The 25,785-nt window shown below is 42.5% G+C and overlaps 1 protein-coding gene across 4 annotated transcripts in view; it reads right to left on the bottom strand.

The window, feature by feature from the left end:
• DYSF (dysferlin) overlaps nucleotides 1–25,785 on the bottom strand; it is a 731,032-nt gene that overhangs the window by 430,557 nt on the left and 274,690 nt on the right. For all 4 annotated transcript variants that reach the window (XM_029594483.1, XM_029594497.1, XM_029594488.1 and 1 more), the window contains exon 22: nucleotides 10,556–10,748. In XM_029594483.1, coding sequence (XP_029450343.1) covers nucleotides 10,556–10,748 — 193 coding nt within the window. The remainder of the gene's footprint in view (nucleotides 1–10,555; nucleotides 10,749–25,785) is intronic.

The raw sequence follows: 25,785 nt of genomic DNA, 5'->3' as shown, positions 1-25,785 counted from the left end.
ATTTGATTTCCTCGACCGAAATGGGGGCATTAAGAACTTCCCGCTGCATCTCCGTGAGACAAGGAAATTTTAAGAGGAACAAAAGTGTTTGCAAGCCTATTCCGACCACCCCTCTGTTTTCTAGAACTTCATATAATAATCTCAGAACAATCACAAGATAGACTGCGTGTTTGTTTCCACTTGACCAGTTTGATTTCTCAGACCAGCCACATATTGGGTGCCTCGAGAAGATCTAATTAGATGGGCTAACAATTTACCCATTTTATTGCTGTGCTGGTAGAGTTTGAATTGATAATACAACAGGCTTTTTTTAGCCCACTGGTGAAGCAGGGTGTTCAAAGCACTTTGTATAGAAGTGTAATCACTGCTGGCGCTACTAGTATTTACCTGCAGGAGCTGGGCCTTGGCCTTACGCAGTTGCGCGCTTAGTAATAAGAAGCATTGATTAAGCATCTTTCTCGTGTGGGCTGTAAAGGCAATAATGTCCCCCCTGTGGACCGCATTGGTGGTGTACCAAAATAATATTGGTTGGTCACGATGTGCATGGTTTAAGGTGGCAAAGTCTACCCACTTGTCTGCTAAATATTGCTGGAAGCGTTTGTTTTCAGCAATATAATAGGGGTATCGCCAAAGTTTAGTCGAGTGGGCAGACTGCACTAATTGCATATCTATCCACACCGGTGCATGATCCGAGATTATTATATCGTCTATATCAGCCTCCAGGACGCTAGAGAAGGCATGACTGCTAATAAGGAAGTAGTCAAATCGGGAGTACATAGCATGAGCATGGGAAAGATGAGTGAATTTCTGCTCCCCTGGGTGTAAATCTCGCCATGCGTCCACTAGGTGGAGCGTATTTTCTAACTTAGAGGGACCTTTTCCCATTCCGGCTTCAACCCGCCACTCTTGGGAGGCATCCAATTGCAGGTCTTGAATTGTATTGATGTCGCCTCCAAGAATTACCATTTCCGCCATATATGGAAGCAAGTGTTGATACAATACCTGGAAAAATCGAGAACTGTATTGATTGGGGCCATACAGATAACAGAGCACCACTGTTTTGTTACATAGTTCCATCACCAAGATGAAATAGCGGCCCTCTGGGTCCTTAATCTCACTACCTTAATAGGGAGATTTTTGTGAAGCAAAATGGCCACCCCAGCTGACCTAGTGCTGGCGGATGCAAAGTACTCGCCCCCCACCCAAGATTGACTCCAAAACAGTGGTGCAATTAATAGCAGTGGCTATTCCCTAAGTAAACTTGATTAATAGCAGTTAATGGACTTCTCTTCCAAGAACTTATCCAAACCATATTCCCTCCCAACAGCACAGCCATTGTAGTGATACTCTTTGGCCAGTACTGAATGTCTTTGTAGCTCCAAGTCCGACAGATGTTTATTCATTATATTTAAATCATATTATGAATCAGGAAAACAAGATGGAATATCATATCATCAGAACTATATTAATATTACTTCCAATAGTAATATGAAGCTATAATATTATTAATGAAGCAACTGTTCATTTGTTTATAAAAATAATTCTCAGTCACTTAATATACATTACAATCAGAACTGTACTATGACATTGATACATTATCTCTTTAGAAATACTTCTCAAACTTTGTTCTGTCTCCACAGTGAATTTATATGTTTCTTTATTTCACTGTCATCTTGTTTCTATTTGTGATATTGCATAGCTTAGAATTTCTTCAGGGTTATTGTTTGAATGTTTCTGATCTTCTTATTGGATCTGTTCCTGCTTGCTCTGTTTCTCTCTGTATGCCCCTCTCCTCTTCCTATTGGTCCACTAACTAAAAGCAGCCTGGGACAGTTTACTTCCTGGAAGGACTTTCAGTTGGAAGAAGACTCTTGGCAAACTAACAACTCTTTCTGAGCCCTGCCACAAGCTCTGCAGAAGCATTGCTTTTCACCATTCATATTCCACTGTTCTACTACAGCTCCAGTTGTTTCCTTCAGACTTCTGAGCTTCCAGACAGAACTTATCACAGCTGTTAAGTCTATCCTATCTGTGTAGTTACTTTTGATGCCTTCTCATTCTATGAGTGTTGAATTGTTCATCATTCTCTTTAATGTTGTTTGGTATTCAAAAACTGAGTTTTCTCTCTTATCTGAAGCTGGGAAGAAGGATTAACTGCTTGTCTAGAGATCAAGAGCTGAGGGCAGTACAGACTTATCAATCATGTATCATCCCACTTGTAGCAAAGCAGTAATGCAGCCTCAGATCCTCTATTCAATTCTTGACTCTACTCTTTAGATATTGTTCCTTTTTGTACTGTCACATTTTCTCTCTTTTAGCTATGATTATTGAAACATAAAGATTGCATATTTATTATTTTTACCACCAGTGTAAATAAAAATGTTGGCAATAGCTAAATGTTGTGAAATGTATTTGAATTGTCTTTTGTCTGAAGGACATGGTTTTTGGATTGGATTGTACAAACTTTTTACAAACTTTTATCATTTAAGTGCACTTCCTAATGCTAACATTGACCACCTTTTAAGTGCACTTCCTAATGCTAACATTGACCACCTTTTTCTTTGAAAGTATTAGCTCCTGGCTGGCTTGGTAGTTTAGTAGCAACTGCTACATGGTGTTATCCAAAGGATTTGGGTTTGAATCCCATGCCAGGATTCTGCTCCATAGCCAGGCTGGGCTGGGAATGCTACAAAGACATTCAGTACTGGCCAAAGAGTATCACTACAATGGCTGTGCTGTTGGGAGGGAATATGGTTTGGATAAGTTTTTGGAAGAGAAGTCCATTAACTGCTATTAATCAAGTTTACTTAGGGAATAGCCACTGCTATTAATTGCATCAGTGCATCAGTAGCATGGGATCTACTAGGTGTTTCGGTAATTGCCAGGTTCTTGCGGCCTGGTTTGGCCTCTGTTGGAAACAGGATGCTGGGCTTGATGGACCCTTGGTCTGACCCAGCATGGCAATTTCTTATGTTTTTATGTTCTTATGAAAAAAACAAAACAAAACAGGTAATTGAGAATGAAGGTTCTTGGTGATGTGGCCTAAATGAGCCAGTTCTGAGTGAGGTGGAAGCACAAAGGAGCAGGAGGAAACTGCTAGGGGGGAAAAAAGAAACTGTTTATTCCTTTGTCTTTATGTACCACAGAGAAGTTGTACATAACAGGCCTAAATTTGAAAGCAATTTTCACAGACAAAACAAAGCTTTATGAACATAAATGACTATTATAATACACTGGGGCTCAGTGTGCATAAAGAATTGTGTGCAACCTGATTCCATATTTGCTTTTATGTGCACTGGCGATAGGCCTTTACAGGGAGGGCACAGTTGGGATTTACGTGCATATTTATTTTCAAAAAGCCTTGCAAAGAACAGGGGTACATGAGTTTGTGCGTGTACCGGGATATTTACCCGAGCATTTTTAAATCAAACCTATCTGGATAAATTTGTTTTGAAATGTGAGGCAAAGCACAAAAGTTACAGACTTTATCCCTACCTGCACAGTGACAAAATTATTCTCAATAAATAGTATCAAAAAGACAGCATTTCATCTCAGCTATACAGTTCTTCTTAAATAGAATAAGAATCATGCCTCTTTTATCTGCAGGCTTCACCACTTCCTCACTGTCAAAAGACAGTTGTTTCAATGCCACATTTTCATGTCTAGAAAGTTTGATTGGTTTCTTACAGTTTAAATACTCTACAACATCTACTTGTCAACATATGCATTTTGTAATAATGTTTGTGGGCAGTCCACTGAAACGGTGATCCAGATCAACTTCCCTGATGTAGATACATCTGTTGAAATACAAATTACATTGGAGTTATCCATGTACTTATATGATTTTCCTGTTTTCAGGGTGGAAGGAGGAATTTTTATTTCATGTTGAAGCATTTTTGAGCCCTTGGGGATTATAACAATTTTTTCTAGATGCAATTACATGTTTTTGGAGCCCTTGGCATTTTTTGCCAGTTATAACACCTCTAAAAAAAAGTTCACATTCTGAAGCCTAGGATTAAAACTCAAGTTATTTTTTATTTTACCTCTGAAAGTTGTGTGTCCTTTATACATTTTCTATGAGGAGCTTTTTTGGGTACTATTGATATTGCATTTTCCCCCTGTAGTACCCTGTCAGACTCTCTCTTATATATCAGGGTCAAGACTGCATGGAGTTCTGATATTGATCAAAACAGCAGTATCCTTGATTAACTTTGATTTATGGTGAAGGAAGTGGCTAAAAACTGCCACCTGAACTACCTTAAGCCAGTGTTTGCTAGTGCTTAACACATAAGAAGTGTCATGCTAGGTAAGACCAAGGTCCATTGAGCCCAGCATTTTGTCTTCAACAGTGTCCAGTCGGGGTCACAGGTACCCATCATATCCCTAATAATTGATCCATTTCATATATCACACTCCCAGGGATAAGTGCTGGCTTTCCCAAGACCTCCTGGCTAATAATTGTTTATGGACTTTTCCTACAGGAATGTATCCAACCCTCTTTTGAACCCCACTATGTTAGTCCTCTGGCAATGGACTCCATAGTCTGATTGTGCACTAAGTGGAAAAATACTTCTTACGATTTGTTTTAAATCTGCCAGTTGCCAGTTTCCTTGAGGGTCCCCTAGTCCTAGTGTTGTTTGAAAGTGTATATAACCAATCCCTATTTACCCATTCCACCACACTCATGATTTCATAAATTTCAATATATCCCTTCTCAGTTGTCTGTTTTTCAAGCTAAAGAGCCTTATTCTCTTCAGCCTTTCTTCATAAGGGTGTTTATTCCAGCCCTTTTATCATTTTCATTGCCCTTCTCTGTACCTTTTCTATGTCCTCTCTCTTTTTTGAGAAGGGGTAACCAGAAGTACACACAATACTTAAGGTGCAGTCGCACCATAGATCTATACAAGGGCATTACGATGTTCTCAGTTTTTTTCTCTATTGCTTTTCAAATAATTCCTAACTTTCTATTTGCCTTTTTGATTGCCACTGCTTAATGAGCCAAAGATTTCAAGGTATTATCCACAAGAACTCCAAGGTCCGTTTCTTGGGCAGTGACTCCTAATGTGGAACTCAGCATCATGCACCTGTAGTTGCAATTATTTTTCCTTACTTTGCACTTGTCCATATTAAATTACAACTGTCATTTAGATGCCCAGTCTCGTCTCACAAGGACCTTCTGCAATTCTTCACAATCCACTGCTGTGTTAACAACTCAAAACAATTTTGTGTCATCTATAAATCTGGTTACCTACCTCGTCATTTCTTTCTCCACATTTATGAATATGCTTAATAGCTCAGGTCCCAATACAGATCCCTGGGGCACTCCACTAATGACCTTTCTCCATTCAGAAAACAAACCATTCAGTCCTACCCTCTGTTTCCAGTTATCAATCCACAATAGGACACTGCCTTCAATCCCATAATCTCCCAATTTTCTGAGGAGTCTCTCTTGAGGGACTTTGTCAAATGCCTTCTGAAAATCCAAATGCACTATGGGGTAGATTTTAAAAGCCCTGTGCGCGTAAATCCTGCCGGATTTACGCGCGCATGGCACTCACGAGCCTGTGCGCCTATTTTGCATAGGCCGCCGGCGCGCGCAAAGCCCCGGGACGCGCGCTGTATGCATCTTAGTTTCTTGAGTTGATAAAGTTTTAAATGCTGATTAAGGAATATGTCTCAATTTAAGGACTATTAAATGTGATTGGGGTTTTTAATTTATTAGGTTTATTGTTTGGTTTTTTTGTTTTTTTAAATCTATGGTTTTTAAATATAATAACTAGGTGATTTGATAGCAAATGAACAGCAACAGGAATAAAATTAGTTAATCACTAAAATCAGGATTAATCGTACTATTTTAAGTGACTAATTGACTTATTTTGAAGACTGTCCCCCTAGTGGGGTGATAATCTAGATATCAAAAAATAAAACACTGGGAGGTGGGAATCAAACTAGTACCTAGTTGACTAAGAACCAGAACTCTCACCTTCTTAGAGCAAGTAAGAGGCCTTTGCCAATTCACAATTAAAACACTTACAAATAAATACTATCTTTTACTATCTCAGAGAATCAGTCTATTTTCCTACCACATAACCAATTCTAATACTGGCAAATAAATACTGGGATCACTATTCAACTGCTGAGCCATTTGACTAACTTGCAGGATATATTTAGCAGCACGATGGTGCCGCCGAATATACTCGGCTATCTTAAAGTTAGCTGGATATGTTTATCCAGTTAACTCCAGGACAGGTCAGCAGCATGACTAAAGATAGTCACATAGGTTAACTTATGCAGCTATCTTCGCTCCTTCCCAGAATGCTCCCAACTTATCCAGCTAAATTCTAGCCAGATAACTCATTGTTCAGCTAGAATTTATCTGGATAAGTCTTTAAATTTGCCAGTTTAGCCATTTAGACGGATAACTTTTCAGTTATCCGTCTAAATGGCTTTTGAATATCAATCTCACTATTTTTTACTAGCTCAAAGAATAAAAGTCTATTTTCCCTTTCTCACCTCACAAACAATGCTAACACTGGCAAACAAATGCTAACCTTAACACTAGCAAACAATATAAAAAGCCAATAATATTTTAACCCTCCAAGAATATTCCTTGTCTCATTATTTAAGCGCTGAACAATTACTACCAAAATGTGTAGGTGTTACAAAACAACATAAGTGCTATGCTGGGTCAGACCAAAGGTCCATCGAGTTCCAGCATCATATCTCTGACAATGACCAATCTGGGTCATTAGGAAATACCTGGCAGATCCCAAAAAGTACATCTATTCCTTGTCGCTCACTCCCAGGGATAAGCGATGGCTTTCCCAAGTCTGTCTAGCTAATAATTGTTTATGGATTTTGCCTCTAGGAACACCTCCAAACCCCTTATAAACCCATCTATGCTAGATGCCTTGACCACTATCCTTCAGCAACAAATTCCACAGCTTGATTTTGTGTTGTATGAAAATGTTTTGTTTGATTTGTTTTATATCTACTTCTAGTTAGATTAATGGAGTGTCCTCTAGTCATAGTACTATTTGAAAGGGTTAATAACCATTCCCTATTTACCTGTTCTACCCCAATCATGATTTTGTCCCCTCTTCATCTCTTCTTCAAGCTAAAGTGTCTTAATTTTCATATAGAACCTTTCTTCACAGGGGAGCCATTTCATCTTCTTTATCATTTTTTTCTGTCCTTCTCTGTGCCTTTTCTAGTTCTGCTATAATGTTTTTAAGATGGGGGTGACCAAAACTGCACATAATACTCAAGATGTAGACGCACCATGGATCAATACAGAGGCATTATGATATTCTCTGTTTTATTCTCCATTCCTTTATGAGTAACTCCTAACATTCTATTTTGCTTTTTTGATTACTGTTTTCAACATATTGTCCACAATGACTAGAAGATCCTTTTCCAGGATGATTATTCCTTTAACAGAACCCAGAACTGGGTACTTTAAATTAGGATTATTTTTTCCTATGTGCATCAATTGGCACGTGTCCACATTAAATTTCATCTGCCACTTAGATGCCCAGTTCCTCAGTCTGGCAAAGTCCTTCTGCATTTCTTCAAAGTCATCATGTGTTTTTAACAACTTTTAATAATTTTGTGTCATCTACAAATCTGACCACCTCACTCATAGCTCCCTTTTCCAGATCAGTGATGTAAATGTTAAACAGCACTGATCCCTGAAGCACTCCACTATTCATCTCTCTGCACTAGGTAAACTGACCATTTAGTCCAACTCTCAGTTTCTTGTCTTTTAACCAATTGTTATGAACCCACAATAGGACACACCTCTTATCCCAAAACGTTTTAACTTCCTGAGGAGTTTCTCATCAAAGACTTGTTTAATGCCTTCTGAAAATCCATATACACTATATCGACCTGCTCACCCTTATATACATGCTTATTTACATCTTCAAAAAATTTGAATAGATTGATAAGGCAAGACTTTAGTTTGCTGAATCCATGTTAGCACTTCCCTATTAAGCCATGGCTATCCACATGACTGGTAATTCTGCTCTTAGAAATAGCTTCTACTATTTTGTTTGGCACTGTTGTCAGGCTCATTGGTCTATATTTTCTCTGATCATTCTCTGAGACTTTTCAAATATTAGCGATATATTGGCTACCCTCTAGTTTTCAGGAACAGTAGCTAATTTTATTGTTAGGACATAGATTGCTAGTAACCAGTCTACAATTTCATTTTTTAGTTATTTTAGAACTCTGAGGTGAATACCATCCAGACCTAATGATTTGTTAATCTTTAGTTTGTCGAGTTGCTTTATTTCATCTTTCAGTTTCACAGTTATTTGCTTCAGTTCCTCTAAAACCATCCACTTCAAAGATCATTACCAATGTGGGTATCTCCCCAATATTCTTGTCAGGAAAGACTGAAGCAAAGAACTAATTTAGTTTTTCTGCTATTGTTCTGTCTTCCCTGAATGCTCCTTTTCCACCTGGTCATCTAGTGGGCCAACTGACTCTCTCACAGACTTCTTGCTTTTGATATACTTGAAAAATTGGATAATACTTTGAAATTGTCGGCTCAGTGTGCTGTGGCAGTCAAAAAAGCAAACAGAATGTTAGGAATTATTAGGAAGGGAATGGTGAATAAAACAGAGGATGTCATAATGCCTCTGTTTCACTCCATGGTGAGAACGCACCTTGAATACTGTGTACAATTCTGGTCGCCACAGCTCAAGAAAGATGGAGAAGGTGCAGAGAAGAGCGACCAAAATTATAAAGGGGATGGAACTGCTCCCCTATGAGGAAAGACTAAAGAGGTTAGGGCTGTTCAGCTTGGAGAAGAGATGGCTGAGGTGGGATATGATAGAGGTGTTTAAAATCATGAGAGGTCTAGAACGGGTAAATGTGAATTGGTTATTTACTCTTTCGGATAATAAAAGGACTAGGGGGCACTCATGAAGTTAGCATGTAGCACATTTAAAACAAATCAGAGAAAATTCTTTTTCACTCAACACACAATTAAACTCTGGAATTTGTTGCCAGGGGATGTGGTTAGTACAGTTAGTGTAGCTGAGTTTAAAAAAGGTTTGGATAAGTTCTTGGAGGAGAAGTCCATTACCTGCTATTAATCAAGATGACTTAGAAAATAGCCACTGCTATTGGCTAAGGCTGGGAATGCTTTAGAGGCAGCATTCACAGCCCCTGGTGGAAGAATTCATAGTCATTCTCAGGGGTGGTGTATTGTCTGTCACGATGTATTGTTACTGTGTTGTATATTTGGAAATGATTGCATTGATACAGTGGAGTTTTTATCATACTGAGTGGGAGTGAGTGTTACTATTAGTTATGTAATGCAGCTTATCACTTCTCTATTGAGAGTAGAAATGTGATATGTCTTCAAAAGGGCTTTTAGGATTGTATTTATAATATATCATGTAGATGTATTTTACTGTAAGATGTGTATCACTTTGGGGTCCCTTTTTGAGAGAATAAGGCTATAAAGAAGTATAAGAATAGAAATAGAAACCTAGTGGCCTGATTCAGGGTCCATGACAGTAGGATTCTGGAAGACACCCTGGCGCATGGCCCCCAGTCAAGGACTATCAATGCAAAAATCAGCCTTAGTACACTGGGAACTGGGGGGGGGGGCTGGAAGGGGCTATAAAACAGGGATAAAATCCAAAGGTAGCTGCAATTGAGTGCTAATGACACCAACTAACCTGCTTCCAACTAAACAAGGAACTCAAATGAGGAGGAAACAGCTGGGTAAAAAAATGTATATATTCTGACAAGAGCGCCAGGTCATCTCCAGCAGAAGCAATGACGGTTCTATTTCTATTAGAAAGTTCTGCTGATCAATCCATAAAATACTGAAAGTCACTGATTTCACTTTACACTTTACGTTTTTATACCATGTGACTTCATAAATATGAACCCAAAGTGGTTTGCATCACTGTAAAAATAAAATAATCATGCAAAATAGTTCCTAATGTACAGAATACCCCATGCCCCACTCTCCCAGCAGAATAGGCCAATCCTGTAATATAAAATTTAAAAAGTTTTTAACATAAAATCACAAAACCCCATCCTACACCTGCTCATCTAAATATGAAAGCATAATATATTAAACTACCAAAATCCCAACAAACCTAATCTCCTCACACCAAAGAATAGAGGCTGCATATCCTATCACTTCCTGAGTAATAATCCTTGCTCTTCCGGGTCATTCCAAAAGCAGTTCCACAAAGAGGTGCCTCCCCTTTGTATCACCTCTTTGGGATGGCCTGCCCCTAGCGACAGACCTTTGATTAAAATCTGCTACAGATGATATCATGAATGGTGTATAGCCACCAGCAAGGCCCAGGTGTTGGAAGGCAAAAGGCAGGGTAGGCATGCAGGGTAATAGCTACAGAGGAACCCGATAGTCAATGTCTCACCCCTCCTGTACCCACAGCAGACGGAAGAGCTGTCCTGGGTTCTGGCCTCATGGTGTAAGGTTTAGTGTCATATAGCCAGATGGGAACACAATATCAGGAAGTTGCATGAGAAGGCAAGAAAATAAAAATCAGCTGCCCATTACCTCCTCTGCGATAGCTTTTAGCCGCAGAAGCCAGTCTTCTGCTTGGCCCAAGACCATCTGGAGGTCAGATTCCTCATGTTTCAATTTCAGCGCAGCCTGCACAATCTGATTTATATTTATCTTTCGAAATCTGTAAATACAGTTGTCCAAGGGGGTAGCACTAGGTATCTCTTGAACATCTGGCAAAAGCTGCCTGTTTAATGAGGGAGAACAAGAAAACCAGAAGTGAAGTAAGACAAAAAGAATAGTTTTCAGACAAAAGCTGTGCACCATTGTACATTTAGAATATCCCTTTCTTAGATGGTAACTTTTAAACCGGCGTGTGGGCACACTCTGGCATGTGTGCACTGGTGCACACCCAGATAGGCGGCCATTTTATAACTTGCACGCACATATGCGCACAAATTATAAAATAGCCTGGCCGCATGCCCATGTGAAACCAATTTTAAATGGGCATGCGCCGAGGCACACAAATCTCGATTCTACCATGTAAGTCAGTGTATTTTACAACAGGCACACAGCCACGCCATGACCAGTTTCACCAGTTAGTCCACCAGTTCGCCCATTTCAGAGATAGGTCCTCCAAACCCCCCTGGTGTCCTCCAAACCCCCCTGGTTTGGAGGACACCCAGTTACCCCAGACCCTTTAAACCCAAAAGAAATGGCTAATTTCTTTTATTTTTCAAGTTACACTTTCTCCATAGCAGAAGTAAAATTACACAGCAGTGGACCTGGGTGCATATTTACGCACACATTTCTTGGCCTCGCCCTGCAATGGCCACGCCCCACTGATACCCCTCCCAGATCATGTCCACGCCAAGCCCCTTTTTGAAATCAAGTGAGATGGGCACACTGCGGGAGATATACGCACATCTGGGAGGCTTTTAAAATTCTGTGGGCACTCGCAAGCCCGACTTGTGCGCGCATCTCCCAAGTTTGGCGGGCAACGGGCTTTTAAAATTCTCTTTTTAATGTTTAAAATCTCAATTCTGCAAATCTTGAGGCTGTAAAAGAAATTGGTGAATAACTATTCGGGAACAGCAGCAAATAAAATATAATACTATTACATGCTAGATCTGAGACTGCATGGAAGGCTGAATATCAGTTGAGTGATAATGGGCCAGATTTTAGTAGGTACGCACGGGCGTAGATTTGTGCGTGCAACCCAGTGCGCACAAATCTACGCCTGATTTTATAACATGCGTGCGCTGCCGTGCGCATGTTATAAAATCCAGGGGCGGCGTGCGCAAGGGGGTGCACACTTGTGCACCCTGCGCGTGCCGAGCCCAAGGGGAGCCCCTATGGCTTTCCCCGTTCCCTCCAAGGCCGCTCCGAAATCGGAGCGGCCTTGGAGGGAACTTTTTTTTGGATCCCTCCCACCTTTCCCTCCCTTCCCTTATCTAACCCACCCCCCCCCGGCCCTACCTAAATCCCCCCCCCCCCCCCACCTTTGTTGCATAAGTTGTGCCTGCCTCTGGGCAGCTCGGGGTCGCGCGCGCCTGCCAAGTGCCGGCGCGCGATCCCCCGGCATGGCCGTGTGCCAAGGCCTCGGTCCCGTCCCCACCCCGCCCACTCCCTGCCCCTTTTTTCAAGCCCCGGGACATACGTGCGTCTCAGGGCTTGCGCGCGTCGCCGGGCCTATGCAAAATAGGCTCGGCGCGCACAGAAGCGGGTTTTCGGGGTTACACGCGTAATATACGCGAGTAACCCTTTTAAAATCTGCCCCAGTGAGCATAACCTAAAGCATTAGGGTCCTGACTGGCTCCAAGACATGTAATTTATTAGCTGCCTTATTGCCCACTTGTAATGAATTTTTGGAAGCCAGTTTAAATTTTATGATATAGTGACATATAAAATTATTTAAATACAAATAAATAAATAAATGGATGAGTCTCATCTCCTTTTGCTCAGGAAAATTCACTCAGATGACATTGGTTACCTACAGAAAAAGATGGTAAAACTGCATATTCAGCCATGAAGTCAATGCAGACCAAGGAGAAAAAGCCAAATAAATCTGCCAACACGTCAGTCTCCACACTGCATCATTATTTGCCCCGTTCCATAGGATTTAATAATCAGGAAAACACCAGCACTCACACATACAGAAAAATAAAAAAGCTTATGATAATCAGAAAACAAACTGCCAACACCTTACCCCCCAAAAAGTCCTCTTTCAGAAACAGACCTCAACACTTTTAAAGAAACAGTAATGCAATGGCTGCAGCAGCTACGCCAGCAATAGTTTAAGAGGTCAAGTTGGAAGAAGGAGGATAATCATTTGGTACAGCTGAGATATATCCCATGCTCATTTCTCACAATTAACAGAAGTCTGTATAAAAGAGATACAAAGAAGGTGGAGCTTTCCATTCCACGAAGTCTAACTAAAATGGATATGCATTCTCCTAACAATGCATCTACACTTTTATGCACATCACAGGAGACACCAAGTCTCCTGTAGTTCAATCTGCAGGGCAGATTTAGAAGAGGTAACAGAGAGTGCCTCTGTGCAAGAGGCGGGTTGACCACAGCAGCTGATCTCCCAGCTCTGTGAGAAGGTGCATGAAAAACTGACCTCCCGTCTTCACAGCTTGCCTGTTGAGATAAAAGTGATGATCACGCTGTACTATCTGGCTATTAGCTCATTTCAGAAGGTGACAAGAGTGACAAATATCATCACTTATCAACTTTTGCATGTATCAACTCTGTACTAGAAATGCAAAAAAAAAAAAAATCAATCTTGGCACTTCATTAAACATAACAAATTGAATCAATTATCCAAACGATAAAAATATCTAAAGTCTTACAATTGACATTTCAACATGAACTTTCCTCAGGACTTTCAAGTACACAAAAAAGCTCTGTTTAATTATCTTAAACAAGTGATCCTCTCATCGCCCCTGCTTCCTGTAACATCTTGTAATGACTCACTGGGGTTCATTACCAGCAGTGCCCTTATTTTAACTCCTTTAGCTAGGGACAGAGAGGTGGGGATTAAGGGAAGGCACCATTCAGTACAGCCCCTTCCTTTGAGGGAGCTGGGATGGCTGTTCCCCTGGTGAGGAAATAAAAGCAGCTCTCTGCTGAGAGCTTTGGGTGCTGTGCAGAGCAGTTTGCTTTCTCAAGGTACAGGAGATGCAGGAGGTTTTTCCTCTGGGAATTTTCAAGGTACAGGAGATGCAGGAGGCTTTTCCTCTGGGAATTTTCAAGGTACAGGAGATGCAGGAGGCTTTTCCTCTGGGAATGTTCAAGGTACAGGAGATGCAGGAGGTTTTTCCTCTGGTATTCAAGCAAGCACAGCCTTGAGTCCCTGAGAAAAAGTCAGGACCTGCAATTCTAGTCCACTCACTGGCTGGTAGGGTTTGCATCCCAGGTTATTTTGGCCTTTTATTATTTATTCTTTTTCTAAGAAGCTGCAAGAGCCCTGGGTGTTGCCTGGAGAGAGGTCACAGAGAAACCTTTCTCTGGGGGTCCCCGCATAGTGAAGAACTGCCCCTCTGCAACCTTCTAGAGGACAGGCGTTAATTGCTGAGCGCTACTAAAACTAGTACAGAAAAGCAGAAAACTGCTTTTCTGTACTGCCTCCTACTTATTATCCTTGGGTTATTAAGTGGGAGGAACAACTTTTTAAAAAAATAATTTTAAAAAAGTTTTTAAAAAGCGCTGGCAGGGGTTAGGAAAATGGACGCTGATAAATTCAGCGTCCATTCTCCAAACCTGACTACGGGCACCAGAAGGAATGTATAATTAATATTAAAGTGTCAGGCACTTAATAGCAATTTATTCACTCCTTCACTTATTACCCATTGGTCCTTTTCACTGACATTTGTCAGTGGAAAGGACCAATCCCCTTTCAGGACAGCCTTCTGAAAGGTGATTGGTCCTTTCACTGACGTGTGACAGTAAAGGGACCAATCCGCAACAAGTGAAGGAGTGAATAAATTAATATTAAGTGCCCGACACTTTAATATTGATTTTATACACTCCTTCTGGTGCTGGATGCTGAATTTTTCAGCATCCATTTTCCTAACTCCTGCATGTGCGCTGGTTTGGAAAGCAGGACGCTGATAAATTCAGCGTCCATTTTCTTAACCGGCGGACAGCCACCAACAGCGGACCTCTCTCCGGCTTCCGTTGTCAAGGAGATGCTAGAGGCGTACAATCGCTCCTAGCACCTCCTCGACAGCGCAAACCCTAATTTAAATATTGCATAGCGCCCCGGGAGAGATGCATGGGGGCGTGTTATGAAAGGGGGCGCTGAATACACAGCGCCCGCTTTCAGTGCAAATTTTTTGCATCGGCCCCCTGGAGTCTTCACTCTGGGAGAGAGGTAAACTGGGATACTCTGTGCAGAGACTGTTTTATCCTTTTTACCAGTTTTGAAAGGGTTTTTTCTTGCCCACAGAAGGATACCCTTTCTATTTGGGAACCTCATGTGTCCATGCCCTGGAGGATGAATGCTTCCCCTGCATTGATATTTAGAGATACCTGCACAGATAGAGGAAGGAATGAAATTTGCAAAGATTTATTTATTTATATATTTATTTATTTGTTTGTTTTTCTATACCAATGTTCATCGGACATATCACACCGGTTTACAGCGTAACGGAGAAGCTCTCCCGGCACGCGCACAGGCCACTCTCCTGTGTGCGCGATTCAGTATTTTATTAAAATTAGGCCCGGCGGTAAAAAGAGGCGCTAGGGACACTACCGCGTCCCTAGTGCCTCTTTTTTGACGGAAGCAGCGGCTGTCAGTGGGTTTGACAGCCGAAGCTCAATTTTGCCAGCGTCGTTCTCGAGCCCGCTGACAGCCACAGGTTTGGAAACCGGACGCCGGCAACATTGAGCGTCCGGTTTTTGACCCGCCAGCCGTGGGCCTATTTTAAATTTTTTTTTTTTTTTTTTTTACTTTTTTAAACTTTCGGGAGCTCTGACTTAATATTGCCATGATATTAAGTCAGATGGTGCACAGAAAAACTGCTTTTCTGTACACTTTCCCGGTGCCCGGAGAAATTAGCGCTTACCTTTGGGTAGGCGCTAATTTCTGAAAGCAAAATGTGCGGCTTGGCTGCACATTTTGCTTTCTGAATCGTGCGGGAATACCTGATAGGGCCATCAACATGCATTTGCATGTTGCGGGCGCTATTAGGTTCGGGGGGGTTGGACACGGGTTTTGGACTCGCTATTACCCCTTACTGAATAAGGGGTAAAGCTTGCACGTCCAAAACGCGCGTCCAAATGTTGGCTAACAGTGCGCTCTGTTGGAGCGCACTGTACTGTATCGGCCTGTTTGTTAGAAAAGTTATGCCTGCCTGAGGCAGGCATAACTCGCACGCAATTCCCTGGCCCGGGAGCAGTTTCGGAGGCCTCGGCCACACCCCCAAACCACACCCGTGGCCCCGCCCCTGGATGACGCACCGCTGTGACACACCCCCCGACACGCTCCCGTCACGCCCCCCAGGAAAGCCCGGGACGTACGCATGTCCTGGGGCTTGCGCGCCGCCGAGCCTATTCAACATAGGCCCGGCGCGCGCAGGGGAAGCTTGGGGCAGGTTTTCGGGGGGTACGCGCGTATCTTACGCGCGTACCCCTTTGAAAATCTGCCCCATTATGTGGTTATGCGGTTCTGTGGTGGGTGTTGTGGGGTATAAGGGGGGGGGGCATGTCTTCATGTGATGGGTGGTGGGTGGTAGTTGGATATGCTTTTTTGAAGAGCCATGTTTTGAGGTTCTTTTTGAATGATTCGGTTGTGGGGTTGAGCCTGAATCGGGGTGGTAGACTGTTCCAGAGTGTTGGGCCTGCTATTGTTAGGGATCATTCCTTGTTGAGGTTAGGTGGGCCATTTTTGGTGATGGTGTAGGAATGAGACCAGTGTTCATGGATCAGAGTGTTCTTTGAGTGGATTGAAAGTGAAGGGCAGGGCTCTTCCAGTCGAATTTTTCAGTGTATAGTGCTTTGTGTTTGGGTGTTAGAACTTTGTATTGAATCCTGTGTGTGATGGGCAGCCAGTGCAGGTTTTTGAGGTTTGGTAAGATGTGTTCAGATTTTTTGGTATTAGAGAGTGATCTTGCCGCTGCATTTTGGAGCAATTGGAGTGGTCTGAGGGTGTTGGATGGGAGGCCCAGGAGTAGGGCATTGCAGTAGTCGAGTTTGGAGAAAAGCAGAGCTTGGAGGACTGTTCTGTAGTCTTGGGCATAGAGGAGTGGTTTGATTCTTTTGAATATTTGTAGTTTGTAGAATCCATCCTTTATTATTGATTTGATATGACTCTTCATATTGAGTTCATTGTCGATGATTACACCGAGATCTCTGGCTGAGGAGGTTATTCTGTCGTCTTTTGCAGGTGCTGGGTTATGGTCTTCGAGAGTTGAGATGGTCTTGTTGTTGGTGTGCAGTATTTCAGTTTTGCTGTGGTTGAAGTTGAGGGACATTTGAAATAGTAGTTGTGTTATCTTCCGGAGGAGGTTGTGATGTGAAGTACTGTCAGAACTGTGCCAATTAATTATCTGATTCACCTTCAGTAAAGTATTTCTTTAGTACACTCAAAATCCGAGTCTCCTGTGTTTTATTGGCACCATACAGCACCCACAGTAGTGAAAGATTATACCTGACACTCCTGTCACTCAGGTTCTTGAAGGAGAAATTCCTTCCCCCACCATCAAAGAATCTACGCCCTGGGGAAAGAGACTTGTGTCAGAGCTACTGTAAGTGGATCCATTCCCCAAAAAAATACAAATTCTTCTATGGCTCCACTGGCAGCTACTTGTTACCTAGAAACGGGGTTACAATCTGATGCCATAAAATTGCGAAGAAATCCATTTTGAACCAAACGCTGGCTGTAAGGCTTCAGAAATTTATAACTTTCAGATGGCTGATTATATTTGTTACGTCTCTCTGCTCTGAGCAGAAGAGGGTGGCTGTTTAAAAGGGGCTTCTTTGGCATAGCTTAGTTCCCCAATGTTATTGGAGTTACCAATTGCACCGAGGTAGGTTTCACTCCTACAAAGAAGCAATCTACCATTCATGCAGTGACCACTGTTTAGTGGTGATGGATGTGGTGGCCAAGTTTCCGTGTTCTTGTTCATATATTAAGGCATAACTATGACTACATAATATGTTCAGGATCGAGAAGATGCAGTTCTCCTTGGTAAGTGCTGGAACTGTTGTACTTTTCAATGTTGCTTCTTCTCCCTTAAAACATTCATATGCCTTTTCCGTATTGCTACAAGATGTGGTTTACTACTACCCTCCTATTTTATCATATATTTGATATCTGCTATTTATTTTCTGTTCATTTTTTTCTTTGCTAGTGTTTCAGTCTTGCCTATTCCCCTTCTTGTTCTGTTTTCTCTCCTTTTCTTTAGGTTTGGTAGTCAGGTAGAGTTTAAGAAAGTTTTCTTATGTTTTTCTATTCATGGCATGCTCCTTTTCAGACTGGAAAAACAAGAGAGACTGAACACACCAAAAACCAGTCTCTACATCCCACAAACTCTTTAAACAAACCCCCTTCACTACTCAGTCCAGATACTTAGACCAGCTACTGTGCTTTTCTCAGCGCTGATCCCAAACATATGTGCAAAGCAGCCTTTCATGTATTCCTACCAGGGGCGAGGGGCCAGGAAACAGGATGTGCGTTTGCACACATGAGTGAAATGTTACACATGCAGGTCACGCTGTGCTGCCAACAAGGTTCTGTGAGTGTCTGAAACACCCCCCCCCCCCCCCCCACTGCACGTTTTCCCTCTCACCAGAGCAAAGTTCTAGGCATTATTAGTGAATAGGCCCATCCTTTGGGGGTAGCAAACAGGGGTAACCAGCCTTGAAACCTGCATTTTGGGGGGCCCTGTTCTGTTATGGTAACCGCATCCATAACACTATATATTCAGTGTTTGAGGGCCCTGCTTTTCTGGATTCACCCTAGGCCCCATACCCACCTAAGATCAGCCCTATCAGTGAATCAAGTGTAAAACATGTTCTTATACCTCCCATGTAAAAAAAAAAAAAGCATTAAACAGGGACTTGCATAGAATCTATATGTAAAATATTCATTTTTAAATTATATACACCAATTATATTCCAGCTAGACTATTTCAGCTCGCGTTTGGTTCGCTTACTCCACAAAAATATTTATAGACTGGGGCTGTTTCAGACCACAGCTGCTAGATTATTAAATGGTACTAAATTTAATGAGGGTAATTTTATAACAGCCCATGTAGGACTGAAGTCTGTGTGCAGAATGTATACGCAGTCTTCAGTCCTAATTCTCAAACTGGGCTTTTGCATGTAAGTCCACTTTGAAGATTTCCAGAAGTGCATGGTATCCTGTGTGGCATGCATGCATGCTTTTACATGTGTTTGGAAGCAGAAGCAAATAGGTATGTGTACATTTAAGATTACATTTTCAAAAATAGAACTTATGCATATAAATGGTTTGCCCACCCCAAATTCACCCCCAGGAATGCCTTTATCAAGTCTGCATAAAAGTACACACAGAATCACTTCCGCGCATACATGCTTTTGAAGATTATCCCCATGAGCATATTTCTCCTATTTTAAAAATGTGCATTGGCTCCCAATTAGATTTCATACTGAGGTTAAAAATTTTAACTTTAGTTTTTAAATTTCTATATGTTTTGGGCTCTCCCTACTTAAAAGTGGTATGGCCTTATTCTATTTATCTATCTATTAAAAGTTCCTACAATCCACAGCTTCCGTAGTGCTCAGTGCGGATTACAGTTTTAACATACATACAGTAATTGATTAAAACAAAACAATTAGTAAAACAAAACAACACAAAGCAATAAATACAGGATTTTAAAAAATTACAAAATTCACAAAGCTCCATAAGCTCCAGTAAACAGAATTGCTTTTACCTGCTTCTGAAATTTTTTCACATCTCTTGCCATGCACAAATAAGGAGGGCAGTGCATTCTAGCATAATGGACCATAATATGAAAAAACATGAGAACGGTTACTTGTAGTTTATAGTCACGAACAGAGGGAATCACCAGTAATTGCATATTAGTGGAGTGTAACTGAGGCTGTTAGGAGGATAGTTCTAATGTTTTTGCCAACGAACAAGGTGTACTACTATATAGTAATTTATGAAGCAAAACAATTATTTTAAACTTACTTCTAAGACCAATAGGCAGCCATTGAAGTCTACACATGACTGAAGTTATATGGCCTGATCATGCCAATCCAAATAATTTACGAACAGCAGTATGCTGAATCATCTGCATTACTTTTAAAGATTTTTGTTTTTGCATTCCTCTAGTGAGGCTCATTTAATGAGACCATCATTAAAAGATGCAAGAGTAAGACCTTTTCTTCTATTGCTCTTCGCCTATGGAATTCTATGCTAAAGAACATAAGAACATAGAAGTTTCCATAATGAGTCAGACCGAAGGTCCATCAAGTCCATCATCCTGTTTCCAAGAGTGTCCAATCCAGATTACAGTCATCTGGCAAGTACCCCAAACATTAAATAGATCCCATGATACCTCATAAGAACATAAGAACATGCCATACTGGGTCAGACCAAGGGTCCATCAAGCCCAGCATCCTGTTTCCAACAGTGGCCAATCCAGGCTACAAGTACTTGGCAAGTACCCAGACACCAAGTAGATCCCATTCTACTGATGCCAGTAATAGCAGTCAATGGACCTCTCCTCCAAGAACTATCCAAACCATTTTTAAACCCAGCTAAACTAAATGCACTAACCACAGCCTCTGGCAACAAATTCCAGAGCGTAATTGTGCGTTGAGTGAAAAAGAATTTACTCTGATTAGTTTTAAATGTGCTACTTGCTAACTTCATTGAGTGCCCCTTAGTCCTTCTATTAACCGAAAGAGTAAATAACTGATTCACATCTACTAAAGCTTGTAATAAGCAGTGGCTATTCCCTAAGACGGTAACTTTCAAACCAGTGCGTATGTGCACATTTGCGCACAAACGTCAGCCAGCACCCTGGGACATGACCATTTTATAACATATGCGTGCATATGTGTGCATGCTATAAAATAGCCTGGTTGCACCCACATGTGTGGGGCATGCACCAACATTATTCCCATTTTTACCACCTCATTCCCAGTTTGCTCAGTTAAGAGAAAGGTCTTCCAAACCCCACTAGTTTAATAGCCTTCACTCCCCTCAGTTATCCCTGCCCTTTAAAATCCCGCTAGTTTTCTTCCTTTTTTTTAACTTGCACGTCATCCATAGGAGAAGTAAAGTTGCATGGCAATGGACCTCGGCATGTTCCGGGTTATATCAGTATTTACGCACACATCTTAGGTTCATGCCTCGAAATGTCCAAGCCCCACCCCGACCATGCCCATACCCGGCCCCTTTTTGAAAACTTTCAAGATGTGCGCACTATAGGAGATATGCATGTATCTTGGAGACTTTTAAAATCTGCTCAGCATGTGTGAGCCCAACCTCTTCACTCATCCCATAATTAATGTGTGCGTCAGGCTTTTAAAATTCCCTTCTAAGTCAAACTAATTAATAGCAATTTATGAACTTCTCCTCCAGGAACTTATCCAAAACTTTTTTAAACCCAGCTACACTAACTGCCTTAGCCACATCCTCTGGCAACAAGTTCCAGAGCTTAATTGTGCATTCAGTGAAAACAAATTTTCTCTGATTTGTTCTAAATGTGCTACTTGCTAACTTCAAGGTGTGCCCCCTAGTCCTTGTATTATCTGAAAGAGTAAATAACTGATTCACATTTACCTGTTCAAGTCCATTCATGATTTTAAAGACTTATCATATCCTCTCTCAGCTATCTATTTTCCAAGCTGAAGAGCTCTAACCTCTTTAGACTTTCCACATAGGGGAGTTGTTGCATCCCCTTTATCATTTTGGTTGCCCTTCTATAGGGATGTGAATCGTTTTAGGACGATTAAAATTATCGTCCGATAATTTTAATATCGTCTTAAACCGTTATGGAACACAATACAATAGAGATTCTAATGATTTATCGTTATAAATCGTTAGAATCGTGAGCCGGCACACTAAAACCCGCTAAAACCCACCCCCGACCCTTTAAATTAAATCCCCCACCCTCCCGAACCCCCCCCAAATAACTTAAACATTTCCTTGCCAAATCCTACCTCCTTCAATCCCCCACCCTCCCGAACCCCCCCCCAAATGACTTAAATTACCTGGGGGTCCGGAACGGCAGCGGTCCGGAACGGGCTCCTGCTACTGAATCTTGTTGTCTTCGGTCGGCGCCATTTTCCAAAATGGCGCCGAAAAATGGCGGCGGCCATAGACCAACAGGATTCGACGGCAGGAGGTCCTTCCGGACCCCCGCTGGACTTTTGGCAAGTCTTGTGGGGGTCAGGAGGCCCCCCCCAAGCTGGCCAAAAGTTCCTGGAGGTCCAGCGGGGGTCAGGGAGCGATTTCCCGCCGCGAATCGTTTTCCGTACGGAAAATGGCGCCGGCAGGAGATCGACTGCAGGAGGTCGTTCAGCGAGGCGCCGGAACCCTCGCTGAACGACCTCCTGCAGTCGATCTCCTGCCGGTGCCATTTTCCGTACGGAAAATGATTCGCGGCGGGAAATCGCTCCCTGACCCCCGCTGGACCTCCAGGAACTTTTGGCCAGCTTGGGGGGGGCCTCCTGACCCCCACAAGACTTGCCAAAAGTCCAGCGGGGGTCCGGAAGGACCTCCTGCCGTCGAATCCTGTTGGTCTATGGCCGCCGCCATTTTTCGGCGCCATTTTGGAAAATGGCGCCGGCCGAAGACAACAAGATTCAGTAGCAGGAGCCCGTTCTGGACCGCTGCCGTTCCGGACCGCCGCTGGACCACCAGGTAATTTAAGTCATTTGGGGGGGGGTTCGGGAGGGTGGGGGATTTAATTTAAAGGGTCGGGGGTGGGTTTTAGCGGGTTTTAACGATTTTAACGATATATCACGATATTTTACCCCCCCAAACGGCAACAATACGATTCCCTCCCCCTCCCAGCCGAAATCGATCGTTAAGACGATCGAGGACACGATTCACATCTCTACCCTTCTATGTACCTTCTCCAGCACAACTATATCTTGTTTTGAGACGTGGCAACCAGAATTGCATGCAGTAATCAAGGTAAAGCATCACTATAGAGCAATACAGAGGCATTATGACACTCTCCATTGTATTCACCATTCCCTTCCTAATAATTCCTAATATTCTGTTTGCTTTTAGAACACTGCAGCACACTAAGCTAACAATTTCAATGATTTATCCACTATGACGCCTTGATCTTTTTCCTGGGTGGTAACTCCTAATATGGAACCTAGCGTTGTGTAACTATGGGTTATTTTTCCCTGTATGCATTTCCTAGCACTTGTCCACATTTCATCTGCCATTTGGATGCCCAATCTTCCAGTCTTGCAAGATCCTCCTGCAATTTATTACTATCCACGTGTGATTTAATTATTCTGAATAATTTTGTGTCATCTGCAAATATGATTTGTTAAATGGATAATTGTTTGACTTTCAGGGAAGGGGTCAAAATTTGGTTCTTTCAAAAAGCTTTTTAATTTATTTTATTTGAATGCTCTATTGGTTTTATTTTTAGGGATCTTAGAGTTTTTATTGTATTTTATTCTGTAATTGTTTTACATGATTATATATTTAATTCTTTTATTGTTTTTAGGTCAATATTCGGTGCATTTGTACAGCTAAGTTCAAATAAGTCTGGTCATAGTGGAGGGCAGAACTAAAGTTACCTGTATAAGTTTATCCAGATAACTTGCTGCTCACCGGCCCACTCAGTATTGCCCTTTTATTGTTTTTGGATGTCGGTTTTATTTTATTTATTTCTGTATCTTGCCTTGAGCTGTTGGAAGGAAAGGTAAGGGATAAACTAATAAAATAAAATAAAATAAAGTAAATAAATGTGATGCTGCTTTATTCTTTGATGCTCCCTCTAGGCAGGTAATATGTTCCAATGCTGCCTTTGGCATATTTGTTCTGGAGGGGTGGAGCATATATTTATTAACCTGTCTCCCTATAGACAGCAAATCAAATTTGTGATGTCTTTATCTTCCAAATATCCACTTTTACAACAGTTGCTACTCAGTTCTTTTACTCACATTAACCCTCCAGTGGTTAAAATTATTTTGGATTAAACAAGCCTTTAGGGCCTGCTTTACTAAGCTTTTTTTCACAGACACAAAATGGGGAAAAAAAAGCATAGTAGATTAAGTTCTTGTTAACTTCACCATCTTCATCATCGTTTATTTTTCTTATACTCTTTGGAGCATGAAGAGAGCTGTACAATAGACATGTTATATTCTGGTATGTTTGTACACCCTGGATCAGGGTGAGAGCTGACTCCACCCACAGGGAGGAGCCCTGTGGGGACTCACCACGATAGGCATGGCCTTAGCTGAGACGGACACAACAGCAATAGGCTTTTATTATACTGCAAATGTAGAGGATCCCACCAAGTGGGATAGATAGACACAGTCCAGAGATATGGGTGACTCATAGACAATATCCCCGGTAGTGGTCCGCGAAGCGGGGTACGCCAGGGAATCCCTCCTTTGCTGGAACTTCCTGTATGATCCTGTAGTGGCCTGCAGCGTGGGGTACGCCGAGGATCACATGAGAATGTTGAGAGTAGAGCAGGAGGTCAGAGGAGCTGAAGAGCAGATGGTACTCACTCTGAAGCATGCAAAGAAGGTTGCCAAGGCGATCACGGTAGTGGCCCAAGGCACGGGGAACACCGGAGGTTCTATCAGCGGAAGGAGGCGAAGTCACAAGGCTGAACCAGACAATCCCGGAGTAGGAGTAGAGAGATTCCAGGAAGGAGGGCCCTCCGAGGAACGGATAGCCAGAATGCAACCAGGCCCCCGAGGAGTGGGTACCTAAAGTGTTCAAGTCTCTGGTCAGGAACGAGTTCAGCATAGTGAAGCAAGCGTCTCCAAAGGAGTGGAATTCAGCAGGAAGGAAGTCCTTGCTAACTCATAGGTAAATCAGACCGGCTGGTTCAAATACACGCAGGCAGATGCCGACATGCGGTGGGGATGCCCCCGAGGTTCCTGCCATGACGTGCATAAGATGGGGTCTGGCGCACGCGCGCGCATGCCTTAGATAATACCCGATTCAAGATGGCAGATGGGATTGCCCACGCCGTCCCAGGAATGCTGAGGAGAGCGGCATGAAGAGGCAGCGGTCGCCAATTGTCCAAGAATTACTGGTGCAGGCAGAAAGGAGGTGAGCAACAGAGGTCGCAGCTGTCTGCTCAACAAGACAAAGTGTACATTAGTAATAACAATGACTTACCATATAGTATACATTAATAAAATAGCATCTAGCAAGTCTGAAATAGGCAGAAAGGTAATAATGAGGAAAAGCAAGGTAGAATATATCTCTGTAATGAACAGATCAGAATAAAAAGGAGGGAGAGGGATTTAAATGGGGATGGCATGGAGGTAGCAGGCATGTTAGAATTAGTGCAAAATCCGATGGGGCATATGCTGAGGTAGACTTTGGGCAGAGAATATCATGGAATTAGTGCTGGATGCAGATAGATTTAAGTCACATAAGTTAGTCAGGAGATTAGTATTCTGGTAGTGAGCCAAAGGCATGAACAACTACCCTGGCTTTTAGTCTCTTTCTGAAAGTAAGGAGGCCACACGCAAGCCTGATATCCAGAGGCAAAGCTATAAAAATATTTCTAATAGTAATGTAACATACTGTTGCGCTGTGATGGGAGAGAGCACCAGGGGGCCCTCTCCAGCGCAGGACGAGAATTGTGTGCCCTTGCGGAGAGACCGTCCTTGACTGGGAACTGGAGAACCGGGGACCTCCACTGGACCTGCATGCCTCCGTAAGGCCACCAACGTAATGGTGGTCTCTGAGTACTCCTCCGACCACTCCAAGCCCTTTCGGACCTGCCGCTGGGTAACGGCAAGAAGCGGCAGGTCGGACAGAGGTCATGGGCGGATGGAGTCATCTGGCATTGTGGAAGACGAAGACTCAGGCATTGAGGAAGACGAAGACTCAGGCGTTGAGGAAGACGAGATGAGGACTAGGCACAGAAGATGACGCTAAAACTTGGTTTGGCGAAGAGTACGGGCAACTCTGTGCAGGACCATCAAGGACGGAACTTCATAGGCCTGGCAAGACAGGTCAGAGAAGCAGGACAGACGACGATCCCCAGTGAGAAAGATCAGATCAGGACATTCAAAGAAGAAGACAAGGACATCAGAACAGGCTAAAACATCAGGCCTCC

This window comes from Rhinatrema bivittatum, chromosome 1, assembly GCF_901001135.1.
Source record: "Rhinatrema bivittatum chromosome 1, aRhiBiv1.1, whole genome shotgun sequence".
NCBI classification, from domain to species: domain Eukaryota; kingdom Metazoa; phylum Chordata; class Amphibia; order Gymnophiona; family Rhinatrematidae; genus Rhinatrema; species Rhinatrema bivittatum.
The sequence above is the reverse complement of the archived record's forward strand: the minus strand, read 5'-3'. Positions and strand labels throughout refer to the sequence as shown.